The sequence below is a fragment of the Rhinichthys klamathensis genome, unplaced genomic scaffold (assembly GCF_029890125.1).
Source record: "Rhinichthys klamathensis goyatoka isolate OS25496 unplaced genomic scaffold, OSU_Roscu_1.1 h1tg000552l_1, whole genome shotgun sequence".
NCBI lineage: Eukaryota > Metazoa > Chordata > Actinopteri > Cypriniformes > Leuciscidae > Rhinichthys > Rhinichthys klamathensis.
In genome coordinates, this window is record NW_026607022.1 from 151,870 (window position 1) to 165,034 (window position 13,165).

The following is a 13,165-nucleotide window of genomic DNA, read 5'->3' on the forward strand; positions in this document are numbered from 1 at the left end:
GCGGCAAAGGTGATGTTGTTTTGTTGAGAATATTTCCAAATGACTTGCCAAAACTTGATGATTTTAGAATATTTCTTTCTGTGCATGTTGACGAATTGTTTTTTAAGAGGAGATAAGTACGAGATGAACAAATTTGTGTAAATTGTTCATAAAAACATTCTTATGTAAATTGTTGCATTCAGTTCAATGCGCCAGTTTACGGAAGAATTTGTTCAGCTTGCATTGCATGAGTGAGACCCTCTGACTTTGATGTTTTAACCATCATTTATTTTGTGTAAAGCGTGTAAAGGTTAAACCTAAACTTTTAAATGACCCATGTTGTTTAGTTTAATGGATTCCTCGACCCTTGGCAGGATGGTGTCGCACACTTCTTTTTCTTCTTTGTTTGGTGATTCTTTCATCTGGGTCTCTCTATGTCACAGTTATGTACTTCAGAGATTTCCTACATGTGAAACAAACAAATCAATGTGGGCTGATTGATCTGCGGCAAGCGTGCCGTTTAGCTCCCCTGCGTGCTCCCTTCTTTCTTCTGTGTTCGTATTTCTTTTTCATGTGTCAACAGCAAATGCACTTTTTTCCTCCCATGCGACTGAAGCGCACAAAATATTATTGACTCTGGGGTCTGCCATGGCTTTCCACCACATCTAGTCCCTCACTGTGTATTACTGAAAGCAGCACAGGCTGTGGCCGCTGGCGCCTGCAGGTAGTCAGCATTTACACTGGGAGACCGTCTGAATTATTCAAGCCTCCGGCCTAAAAATACACCCTCGCTGAGTCGCATCATGATTCGGTGCATGAAATCCTCAATGCTTGTGGGGAACCTTGCAGCTGGCATGCGCCCTGTGCTAAAATATTGCAGTTACTTGCGTACAGCTTGTATTACGGTACAAACCGAGGGGTCCAAAAGTCTAGTGAAAATCCATCTATTTCGCAGTCTTTTCTTATTTAATACAGAGGTTTTGGTTTCTAAGCATAACAGTTTGAGTGAGAAGTTAAACCCCAAAAATCCTTGAGTTTCATTGTGGTCTCAAACTTTTATACTAAGATCACTTGTATTTTATATTTAGTTAACTTCAGTTTCATCGAGCACAGAAAAAAAACTGTTTTAATGTGGGACGGAAGCTGCAGTCATTTGTGTCCACATAAAGGATTAGACGAGAATTATTATACTACTGTAATCAATTATCGGATGCTTTCAATTGTTGAATAAATTAATAAAGGTTGACAGGTACATTTGTGAATATGGCATTTCTACAAAAGCTTTTGTTTTTGTTTCATGTTAGCTAGCTTTTTTTCATGTTAGCTAACTAGGCCTTTTTTCACGCTTATGTTTTAGTGTAAATGTAAAAAAAAACTAACTTTTAACTAATTGTTTAAAGTCAACATGAAATGGCATTCAGAACTCCTTTTGCTTAACTGTAATCTGATGCATTTATGAGTGCAATGTTCAATCAGGACTTGATTGGACAATTGGAAGGAATTGGATTTCAATTGAATTAAACATTGAATTTTTTTTCTAGAATTGTGAATGCATTTTGTTTTCATGCTGACTTTAAATCCTCCTTTTGTTTAATGGTTCCTGTTGCAGGTTTATTCCTCCCGACTCGGATAAACTTACAGTGGGCGGAAGATGCCAGAAAGCCATGGCAGTCGTGGCCCGTTTTAACTCATCTTCTGTTTCTACCTGTGCAGCTTGTTGGTGCAGAATGGGTGGGATGGGGTTGGTTGAGTGGGTGCTGGGATGCAATGAACCTGCTGCATTGACACACAACGTAACACCAGAGCCTGAGAGAGCAAGCACTGAATGCATGTATTACCTCCTCCTACCCCTGGGGGGCGCTCTGTTAATGCACGTCGTACGCTGTGTGTGTCCTCTTCTGTTCCATCTCTATATGTCCGTCCCGCTGTTTGTGTCTTCATATATTGTATTCTGGAACAATGCAGTGCACTTTTTTACCTCCCTTTTGTTTTCTAGCTCTTCTGTGTTTCACTCCAGAAATGAAACTAAAGCTCACCTGCTCCAGCTTGACGTCACCTGGTTTTAATTCATTTCTGTTCAGTACACAGGTTTAAGTTCATTTGATTTCATTTCGGTTTGGTTTACTCTAACACACTTGAGGAAACAGCTCTAAGCCTTTTTTTTTTTTGCTCTTCCTGTCGGGGTTTCATTTTCCTTGACAAGCTCGACATACAACAACAGCACTTAGCATTGCCAAAGCAAATCCATTAAACTAAAGGTGAGAGTAAGTATCCCGGTGGGATGACCGTAGGCTTCTTGCTTGAGTTATGGGACTTTGTCCCGCAGGGTCTCGCACAGATGGGAGACGTGGTTCACTACATCTGCCGACGTCTTCCCTTGAGCAGAAACTAAAGTAGTGTAGATTTACCCATGACAAGGTCAGGGAGGTGACAAGCTCGGACAGTTAGAAGGAATTTAGCACAACTGCCCCCCAACTTAACACATAAACATTACAGTGTGGATTCCCGTGAGGTAAGTGACCGCCGTTCAGAGGAAGCCCAGTCTGCCATCCCATCTTTCAGAAGTCGGCCACTTAACCAACTTGACAGTCCGTATAAGTAAGCGTATAAGTGACCTTGAGGTGCAAAACTGTCATATACACCAGCGGAATTGGTTCAAATCCCTTACACAAGCTAGAAAGAGGGCCATCATCTTCACAGAGAGTTCCCAAGACGTTTATAGACTAATTTCTTCCAGATTTTCACCAGAATTTCCTCTTCGTAGGTCTATTTTGCACTACACCAATTGGCATACTGGTCTTCCTCATAAAGGCGTGAAAGGAAAGTGTATTGTGTTTGTTTCTTTTTTGGTACAGTGCTGTTGAGTTGACGCTCAGTCAGCTCACTGTTCGTGGGTCAGCCCACAGTTACGAACCAAAGCCCCTTCGATGGTCCGGCAGAGAGTACTCACCTCACCCTCCATATCCCCCAACACTTGTTTGCATACCCTGGAGGATGTTAAATATTGGGGGATGTGTCCAAACTCTTGAGGGTAAGTGGAGATAGACACTCCTGCCTTGACCAAGTGGGTGGCAGTGGCATTCTGGGAAGTGTGCTTAAGAGTCAATGGCTATTGAGTGATGCTCAGGTTTCAAACATGGTCTTAGAGGGTCCACAAACTGGGGGCAAGGGTTTCCGCACCAATCTTGGGTTTGGTGCAAGAACATCTTGGAGGTCCTATTCCAGCCAAGTCCAATGGCTTCAATCAGTTGTTGCACTCAAAGAAGTTGACAGCATCTGGCTCATAATGGAATTCCAACCTTTTTATCCAAACAAATCTGTAATTGCAGTAGTTTTCATCTCTCAGTTGGCTTTTTTGTAGCAGCGCCACCATTTGGCCCGGATCTTCATTGATTATGACTGTTAACACTTTTGATTTTGGTTTTAAGGCACAACCCTTTGGTTTCGAAGAGTGATTTCATTTCGAACACTGAAATCCAAGACTCTTTTTGTGTTTGATGTATAATACAGTCCCAGAATCATGAATCTAAACCTTCAGGTAGTTCTGCGACTCTCAGATATCAAACTTTCATTTCGCACTCAAACCAGGTCGAATTTACAAGAACTGAATGCAAATACTCTTCAAGAGAGGAAGTACATCTTCAAAATATATCTTCAAACGGAAGATGAAAATCCTGTAAAACTTTAATCCAATAAGCCCATTTGGTGAATAAACAGGGCTCTGAATAATGTTGCTCGCTGAACTCTGGGACGGGTGACACCTATGATAAAAGCTGCCTGGTGACGGTTAACTATTTGGCAAACAAAAGCACAACAGGGAACGTTTTTACTCAGAAAATAGATGTGTTAAAAAGTAAAGTAAGAGTTCGGTTAAGGGGGGATTATATTACATGGGTATGGTGGTTGGATGTTAGCGAGGTGCTAGCACCCTGATCTCCATCTTGTGGACCCTCAGGCTAGTGTAAACAGTGAATAGTGCAGCCTGATGAAAGCACAGAGAACGCTCTCTCCCTCCAGCCCCAAAAACATCCACATTATAGGCCAAATGACTCAACAAATTGACTAAACTAAATGAATGTAAATAGTTTGAATTGAGCTGTATTCGGCTAGCTCAGCAGTAGAGGGAGAGGGCCGAACCCAACCGAATCTAGGGAAATATAGTCTCCCTCGAATCGGGTGCTCGTGGTAAGAAAGTCTTTAAAAATTAGTGTTTGAAGATGTCAGGTACGTATAATGTACAGGAAAATGCTTTTGTGTTTTTGTTTTGGTTTGGTTTTTGCTGTTTTTAATGGTTTTCCTTTCTGTTTGAAGCTTGGTGGCTTTCCATGATTCTTCTGAGTTGACATTTCGGGTCCTAACATTTTCTTTTCCAGCCATTAATCGCAGAGAGTTTTGCTCATTTTCCTGTAATGTTTTGAATGATTTTGTTTTGCTTTCCAACGATGGTGCTCATCCATTTGAATTTCAGTCACAAATATGTTTTATCCCCATCTGTCCGTTTCCCCCTCATTCATTTGTGTTACTTATAGCTTCAGGGATCAGTGTGACAGAGTAACTTTTAATGTTTAATTTACAATGGAGATAAATGTTACAGGCCTTTAAACGCTGTAATACATCCATGTGCGCAAGCATTTAGTAGGCATGGACTCTGTGCATTTCAAACGAGACTTTTATATTGATTTAGAACTGCACAGACGTTGTAATCTTTGATATGTGCAGGGAAAGTGCTCGACAAAAACGCCTCGAAATACCGCAATGAATGGCCTTCATTCAAATGCAAATAATGTGATCTATTTTCCTCTCATGGTGGAAATATATCCTGAGACCCCAGGGTATTTACTGTGAAAGATGGGCTAAATCTTTGGCTCGCATACTGGCGGTCGTAGTTGGATACACTTTTCATAGTATTTTTGTCTTGTTTTCCAGTACAGAATCGACACTTCCTTAAATAAAGATACATTAACTTGAGAAACAAAAAGACATTTAATGAGTTAATATATCAAGGAGGTCAGAAAAAAAAAAAAAATTCAAAGGGAAAACAAGATTATTTTTCTGACCCCATTGAAATGACCCCAAAAATACAAAAGAAGAAAAATCTTTTTGTATCTGTATCTTACGCCCAACATCTGTGGTCTTACTTCTAGATCTTTGACATGAAAATCAAGCCAAAGTTAAACCTTCATGCTTCATATTTATGCATGCATGCGAAACACCCCGACCCCTTCAAAACCAAGCTCTTCTGTTTGCATTTGCCCTTTGTTTTCCTCGTTTTTTCTTGCGTTTCAGTATGTCTCTGCTTGTTTTATTTTTTCAGTTGGGTTTTCCCTTTTATCATTTTCTTTTTCTCTTTCCCATCTTTTCGTTTTTTGTTTTCCACCCCTCCTCTCCCCCTTCCCAAACCTGAGCAGAGCCCTCCGCCCCCCCTCAAGACATTAAGTGCTCCAGCTCCAGCTCCACCACCCTGCTGGTAAGTTGGCGCCCTCCGCCGGCCGAGAGCCAGAACGGGGCGCTGGCCGGGTACATAGTGCGCTACGCGGTGGTGGGCGCCGGGGCCGAGGTCAGCACGGAGCCCGTGGAGGAGCCGGCGGTGCCGTCCAGCTACGACCAGATCGTGCTCCAGCGGCTGGAGAAATGGACCATGTACAGAGTCACCGTGGCGGCCTCCACCAGCGTGGGTCCGGGCCCCGAGAGCGAGCCGCTGCTCTGCCGCACGGACGAGGATGGTACTGAAGCCTTGAAACAATTGAATAATTACAAATTTAATTGAGTTTTAATTTACTTGTGAAGCAACACTGTTAGATACTAAGACTTGTTTTCATTGATAGTGTCTTGAATAGAATTGTATTTTGTCTTACAGCTCTCGCATATTTCGTTTATACTTAAAATGAGTGAGAAAATCTGCCAGTGAAGACAAAAATACACTTGTATCAATGGCACATTCTCTGAAAACAAGTATTAATATCTTATGCAATGTTGCTTCTCGAGTATGTTTATCTTGTTTGAGTTATTTTTAGATATTTTAAATGGAAAATATACAAGTTTTTGCCGTTTTTAGATGGTTCAGGCTCAGCAAAATTAAAAATGTAAAATGGCCTCTATTTAAATGTCCAACCTAGATAGCGTTTTAAGATTATGCTTCAACGCAAAACAATACAATCTTACAACATGAAAAATTTGAACCATTTCATGCTTAAAACAAATCTGGACTTTACTGTAACACTTACTTTTCTAAAGCCTCTGTATTTGGTTTTATTTCCCCCATTCTTTTTCCAGTGACCTTATATAGTCTCTAGCCAAGCTTAGTGATAAAATAAATCTAAGATGGTGGAAGAGGTGAGAGAAATGTTGATTATACGTCTGTGTGGACAGCTCACTCTTTTTGGGGGCAGATCTATTGACTTGCATTATGTGATGGAGGAAACATTGACTTAGCATCATTTTCATCTGTCACACCTCTTTGTAAAAGCACTCGGACAGCTTATGAGCACTGAAATAAATCTAGCCGGAGTAAGAAATTGTGTCGGACGTTCCCTGGTGACAGCAGTCTTTCTCTGTGACTGACAGCGCTAGTTCAGGATACAAGCTAGTAATCAATACGGAGCACAGCCTTTCACTGGCGCTGTGGGCCGCCCTACGATGGATGGTTTTAACGGGCTGGTCAACCGCTGTAGGCGGCTCGAGAGGGAGGGAACGCTTCCCCAAGACCTCCGATGGGAAATCTTATTTGACCAACCGCACAACATGGAGTTATTTGAGTAGAGATATGTTACGACAGTCACATCCTTGGAGACTTGTACCGTTAAAGCGTCTTATATGGTAGAGCCAGCCGGCCCCCAAAATACAGTACATCCCCTTATGGCGTCTTTTATTGAACATACAGGAAATCGGTCTCCTCCTTACAGCAGTTCTGAATGACCGGAGGTATTAAACATCAAGGCCTCGTATAAAAGGATTTTCATTAGCTCGCAGGTCTGCAGACAGCAAATTGATCAGAGCTCAGATAAGAATGATAGTGAAATGGAAGGGGATGAAATGGTTGCTCGGGTATATGGGGGTGTGATATTACATTTGATTAAATATCCCTGAAGATGGGCTCTTAATCAGTAACCTGGTTTCACATAATTGAATGTACATACTAGCTGAGACGCTAGGGCTTAGTTTCTTTTCAGCCGTTTTGAGGTGGGCGCTTTGTGTAGTCTGAGGTGCTCAATTAGGATTGGTACTATTTTCAAAAAATCAGACTCAGACATAATTAAAGATGTATGTTATTTGCCTTTTCTCATATTTGTGTAATTTGGGACTAGCTTTGTTCAAATTGGTAGATTGCTAGAAAAACGTGTTCCCTAAAAGGCCAAGTGGTTCAGAGTCTCATCAAGGGAGAAATATTTTCGAAATTGGCCTCTAAAGTTGGTAGAAAGTGAAAAATATGTAGATGAATGAGCGATAATAGTGTCTTAATTGTGTTCATTAAAGACCCACTCCGATGAAAATAATGTTTTTCTAGGTGTTAACATGTTCTTGTGGCATTTTTCTGATGTTAGAGGACATATCTTGAGAAAAATAAGCTCAAAGTTGTATTTCTGAGTATTTCTACATTCAAATGGCTGTGAATCAGTAGCAGACGCTAAAATGCCGGCTAAAATAGACTGGAGTTGTGACGTAGTAACTCCACTGGGCGTCTCCACACGCGACGTCTTGGAGTGAAATAATGATCAATGATAACTTTGATTAACTTCGGATAATAATAATTAACGTGTATATAATACTGTTGCCCCACCGGTATTGGGGGTGTAAGCTAGCGGGAGAGACAGAGCTCTCAGCAACGGGCAGGGGGAGGGGCGTCTCCGTGCCAACGGCTCCGCCCACAACGCAGAGGCGAATTGCTAATGAGCAACTGCCGCTCTGCTGAAGCGAAGTCCCAGAAAACGGCACAGGTTTTGTGATTTTGGCTAAAAATGGCATAATCATTATTTAAAGACCACTGGGAATGTTTAAAAATAGCTCAAAATATGATCGGAGTGGGACTTTAAAGACTAAATGTGTTTTGATTGTAAAACAAATTTTGATTGACTTTTTGTTTCCCTATCATGATGAAAATTGGTGGATTGGTAGAAAAAAGTGTGCCCTTCAAATCCTAGTGGTTCAGAGTCTCATCAGGGAAGAAATATTTCCGTAACTGAACATGTAAAAAATGAAAAAGTGAGTGGTAATTGAGCTTTAATTGTGTACACATGTTTTAATTGACTTTATGGCCCTATTATGATGATAAATGCTAAGGCTAATACTACTACACTCTAACTAAGAGTTAGTAATATGAGCAAAAACCGGGTATAGCTTCATATCAGTGAGTTTTGCACAGGCAATACTGTATGTAAAATTTTTCTCAAATCTAGTTTTAATTATCACAAACATGATCAATTCAATCCCTCATGGCACGTCCTCTTGTCCCACCGCAGTCCCTGGGGCCCCCCCTCGCCGTGTGGAGGTCGAGGTGCTCAACTCCACCGCCATCAAGGTGATGTGGCGCTCCCTGTTGCCAGGGAAACAGCACGGGCAGATCCGCGGGTACCAGGTGCACTACGTCCGCGTGGAGAACGGCGAATCCCGCGGCCTGCCCCTCATCAAGGACGTCATGCTAGCCGACGCACAGGTATGTCAGCGCGATTATTAATGTTTCGTCAAACAAATGGCTAGTTAACTTGTAGCCAATTAGTTATTTTAATGCAAAAGTGGTTTAAAATCTTCACATGCACTGCAACAAACGTATGAAAATCCTTTTATAAATAATTGAATCTGTGAAGTTCTTTCATAGCCTCTAGAATGCTTTCCACGAGCGGTCCAAAACATCTTATCAGCCATTAGAATTGCACGGTTTAGTCAAACCTCTAATAAGTTTAACCTCTAAGGCTCTAGTGTCATAGATAAAGTCAACAAAAGCTGATTATGTCTGCCGTATTAAGTGCCCCGAGAGCTCCACTAAAACACGAGGCACTTGAGCATTGCGGTCACAATTCAGACTTGATTTAAAAGCACAAGCGGCAAAAAGAAGGAAGAAAAAGCAACCGAGCGCCTCTGGCTGCAACCTAAAATTATAATACAAGCTTCTGTCACGAAAACAGCAGATACGAGGCACCTTATTCTCCTCACAGCTGCAAATCTTACCATGACTAAAGCTTTTGAATGTATGCCTCTTGTGTTTACGATGGAATTGTTTACAGTCGTCAGTTAAGTGGGAATCCGTTGATATCTGGGTCGCGATGCAATGATGATTGTGACATATTGCGATCTTTTACTTGTGTGTTTCTCATTATCTGCAGTGGACTTAAAGGGATAGTTCACTTTGGAATTCATTTTTGGTATGTTTTAGCTTACCTCAAGGGCATCCAAGATGTAGGTGTCTTTGTTTCCGCAGTAGTTTCAATTTTGATATTTTTAGGCCAAACCGTTCTTGTCTGTCAGTCATATAATGCAGGTCTATGGTAACTTCCTCAAAGAGCATGCACAGAGAAGTCCAAATTAAACATGATTTAATGACTCGTAAATGTAAGTACACACTGATGGCCTAAGACACGAAACGAGCAGTTTGTGTGAGAAAACGAACAGTATTTATATCGTTTTTACCTCTTGTAACGCACAGGCCGAAGCGCCGGCGCCCTCAGATCACTTGGACGTGGCTGTGTTTACAAGAGGTAAAAACGATATAAATACTGTTCGTTTTCTCACACAAACCGCTCGTTTCGTGTCTTAGGCCATCAGTGTGTACTTACATTTACGAGTCATTAAATCATGTTTAATTTGGACTTCTCTGTGCATGCTCTTTGAGGTGGTGACCATAGACCTGCATTATATGACTGACAGACAAGAACGGTTTGGCCTAAAAATATCAAAATTGAAACTACTGCGGAAACAAAGACACGTACATCTTGGATGCCCTTGAGGTAAGCTAAAACATACCAAAAATGAATTTCAAAGTGAACTATCCCTTTAATGTTACTGAATTGAATGTTATGAATAGAAAGTGTCATTTTAGTATATATTAGTAAATATAAATAATTTAGTAAATATATTGTCATCTCATATTGAATAATTGTCAAATATTTAATAAATATAAAATATTTTTTTTAAATAAATTATAATGATTGAAGTATCTTTTCAAATAACTTTTTTAAATCATTCTCAGTGTTAAAAATATTAGTGTCGTGAGGTAAAACATTGCATTTTTGTTCAGTTCTTCTCAAGCTTTCTTTTTCAGTGAAATCAAGTCCACAAATAGTCGTCTTATTCATTCGTTTTAAATATTCATGTGGAAAATATTTACATTATTCATAAAATCACATTTAATAGGGGTGTAAAAACATCAGTACAGTTTCTTGAGGTGATTTTTACCAATACTTTTATTCATCCAATTAATTTTGCTTTGCATATTTCTTTAGAAGTTCTGATCTGATATCAAACTGGAAAACAGCCGTTTTTTTAAACTCTTACTTACCAAATGAAATGTGGAATAAAAGCTGCAGGAATGACACGCTCAGATAGCGGCGGCGGCCACTCAATTTCCTGCCTCGTCTTCAATCTTCACCGTTTTTTTCACCCTAATCCACACTGACCTACTTTAAAACACTCTGCCGTTCTTCCATTTCCTTGGCACTTTTACCTTGTTTCGTCTTACGCTTTCCTCTCTTTCTTTCTGTCTGTCTTTCCCTCTCTTTTAAACCACCGCGCTCCCTCTTTCTCCTCCCGGGTGGGGGATGTTAGTGGGAAATGGACGACACAGCTGAATACGTGAGTATGGCTGTCGGCGAGAGTCCGCTGTGATCAGAGAACCTGTGATGTTACATCAGACCCGGACGATGAATGTGTGTGTGTAGCAGTAGGCCTAAACCCACAACTAATCATGGGAACACAAACCATAAGAAAATGGATTGACACGTACAGTTTTGTCTCTCATTTAAAGAGTTTTTCTTGCATTGCCAGATTTTTTATAATGAGCCAGAGCCACAACAACTAATGCAACCTCATGTCCATTGTGTGTGTGTGACTGACGACTATAGAAAAATATGAATGGTGCACTGGGGAAATGATGTAACATCAGGGTTCTTTTATGCCTGGCATGGACGAGTGTGTTTTGTGCTGTGATGTTGTGTATCAAAGATGAAGCTTATTTTGTGGCAAATTCAAGCTACCTTTTAAAGAAATGGAGTTTTATTTATTTTTATAAATGGATCATTTGTGTAACCCTTAGATTGCATGAACAGGTTTGATGTGGAGCTCAGGACCCGCAGGTGCTTTTTTTTCTCCGCGAGCGCTTGCCATTAATTTCCTCTCCGTCATGCGCGCTGATCAAAGCTCACTCGCTTTCACCTGAAATATTGGAAAATAGGGGCTCGTCAGAAGGGTGTGTGTGTGTGTGTGTGTGTGTGTGTGTGTGTGTGTGTGCACAGCTTACCAGCCGACCCCAAGAAATTCATTATTCTGACGGTCTGTTTGCTCAGGCTCTGTTGAATTAATTCACAGACATGTGTTATAGATGAGCAGGAATCGTAATCCAATAATAACGCTAAATGCCAATAATAATGAGCCACACCACACTGCAGTATATATCTATATAGTATGTATTTATGTATCATTTATTGAAATATTTATAATATAATGATATATTGTGTGTGTGTGCATGCTTGAATTATATAAATAAATTATTTGTTACAATTGTTATTATATGTTATTTATATCTGTAAATAAATTAAATATATATATAAGATTATTACATTTAACATCAATAATATATAAAATATAAGTTTATATATATATATACTATACATATGATGTGTGTGTGTACATATATATATCAAAAGTTCCCCAAATGGTGTGATTGCACGTTCTGTATTAAACGGTTAGTTCACCCAAAAATGAAAATGATGTCATTAATGACTCTCCCTCATGTCGTCCCAAGCCCGTCAGACCTCCGTTCATCTTCGGGACACAGTTTAAGATATTTTAGATTTAGTCTGAGAGCTTTCTGTCCCTCCATTGAAAATGTGTGTACGGTATACTGTCCTTGTCCAGAAAGGAAATAAAGACATCATCAAAGTAGTCCATGTGACATCAGTGGGTTAGTTAGAATGTTTTGAAGCATCGAAAATACATTTTGGTCCAAAAATAACAAAAACTACGACTTTATTCAGCATTGTATTGTCTTCCGGTTCTGTTGTCAATGTATTAATGACATAATTTTCATTTTTGGGTGAATTAACCCTTTAATGTGACAAGTTTCTAGGTTAATATTCTTTTAAAGATAAAAAAAGAGTACAGATTGCAGGTTGTGACATTGAAAAGAGGGGAAACTGACGCCGTGCCTGTGCAAGTGACGTGTTGCAAAAGTCTTTAAAAAAAAGTCAGTTCCTAACATAGTGCTAACTTCCTCTTCGTGTCCATTAAACACAGGAGATGGTCATCGGGGGCCTGCAACCTGACACCACGTACTCCATCACCGTGGCCGCCTACACCACCAAAGGAGACGGTGCCCGCAGCAAACCCAAGCTGGTGGTGACGAAGGGAGCAGGTCAGTCATAATGACGTTATCATTAGCCGAGCTCCACTGCACCGCGGGCCAGGTGTTATTGGCTACAGGAGCAAAATGAACCTTAAGGGACTTCAATCGAGTGAGGAAAAAACAAACATGGCCTATATAGTGTGTCTGGAGTGCATGGTACTGCAAGAGAAAGTTTAGTTTTTAGAAAACCTGAACTAATGAGATAATGATGAGTCATTAGTCTGCTAACAGTGATTTAGTGTGCTAAACAGCATGCTAACGTAGCATCATTAAATCTAATTGTTGGTTTATATACACATGCAGATGGAGTTTTTAGTACCATGATATTCGTATAAGTACTCTATTTCTGTACACATGCAGACCTGTCATAATGAGCATTTTGTTTCGAAGTTAAAAATTGTTTAAGCGCTACGCATAGTTAGCTGTAATGTTGCCTGATTATTCAAGGCTTCTACAAGCTAACTAATTCCAAGTACATTTTGAAAATATTTTGTTTTGTACATCCCAAGTGTAAGAATTGAGGGGATTTGCCTTACTTAAACACACCATGGTATTACCCTAGTGCATTTTGGAGACTACTATTATGCTAATACCATTTTATTATCATTTTTTTTGCGTCTTACGTCATGAGCGTTT

General features: G+C 40.2%; 1 protein-coding gene across 31 annotated transcripts in view; it reads left to right on the forward strand.

Annotated features, from left to right (window-relative positions):
• The window catches only part of ptprsa (protein tyrosine phosphatase receptor type Sa), a 166,258-nt gene that overhangs the window by 111,476 nt on the left and 41,617 nt on the right, over positions 1-13,165 (forward strand). For 19 of the 31 annotated variants that reach the window (XM_056239060.1, XM_056239059.1, XM_056239063.1 and 16 more), the window contains 4 exons: positions 5,388-5,702; positions 8,436-8,629; positions 10,735-10,761; positions 12,421-12,538. The exons of 7 other annotated variants lie outside the window; for them this stretch is intronic. In XM_056239060.1, coding sequence (XP_056095035.1) covers positions 5,388-5,702; positions 8,436-8,629; positions 10,735-10,761; positions 12,421-12,538 — 654 coding nt within the window. The remainder of the gene's footprint in view (positions 1-5,387; positions 5,703-8,435; positions 8,630-10,734; positions 10,762-12,420; positions 12,539-13,165) is intronic. 5 more of the 31 variants (XM_056239069.1, XM_056239070.1, XM_056239086.1 and 2 more) reach the window with 1 other exon arrangement.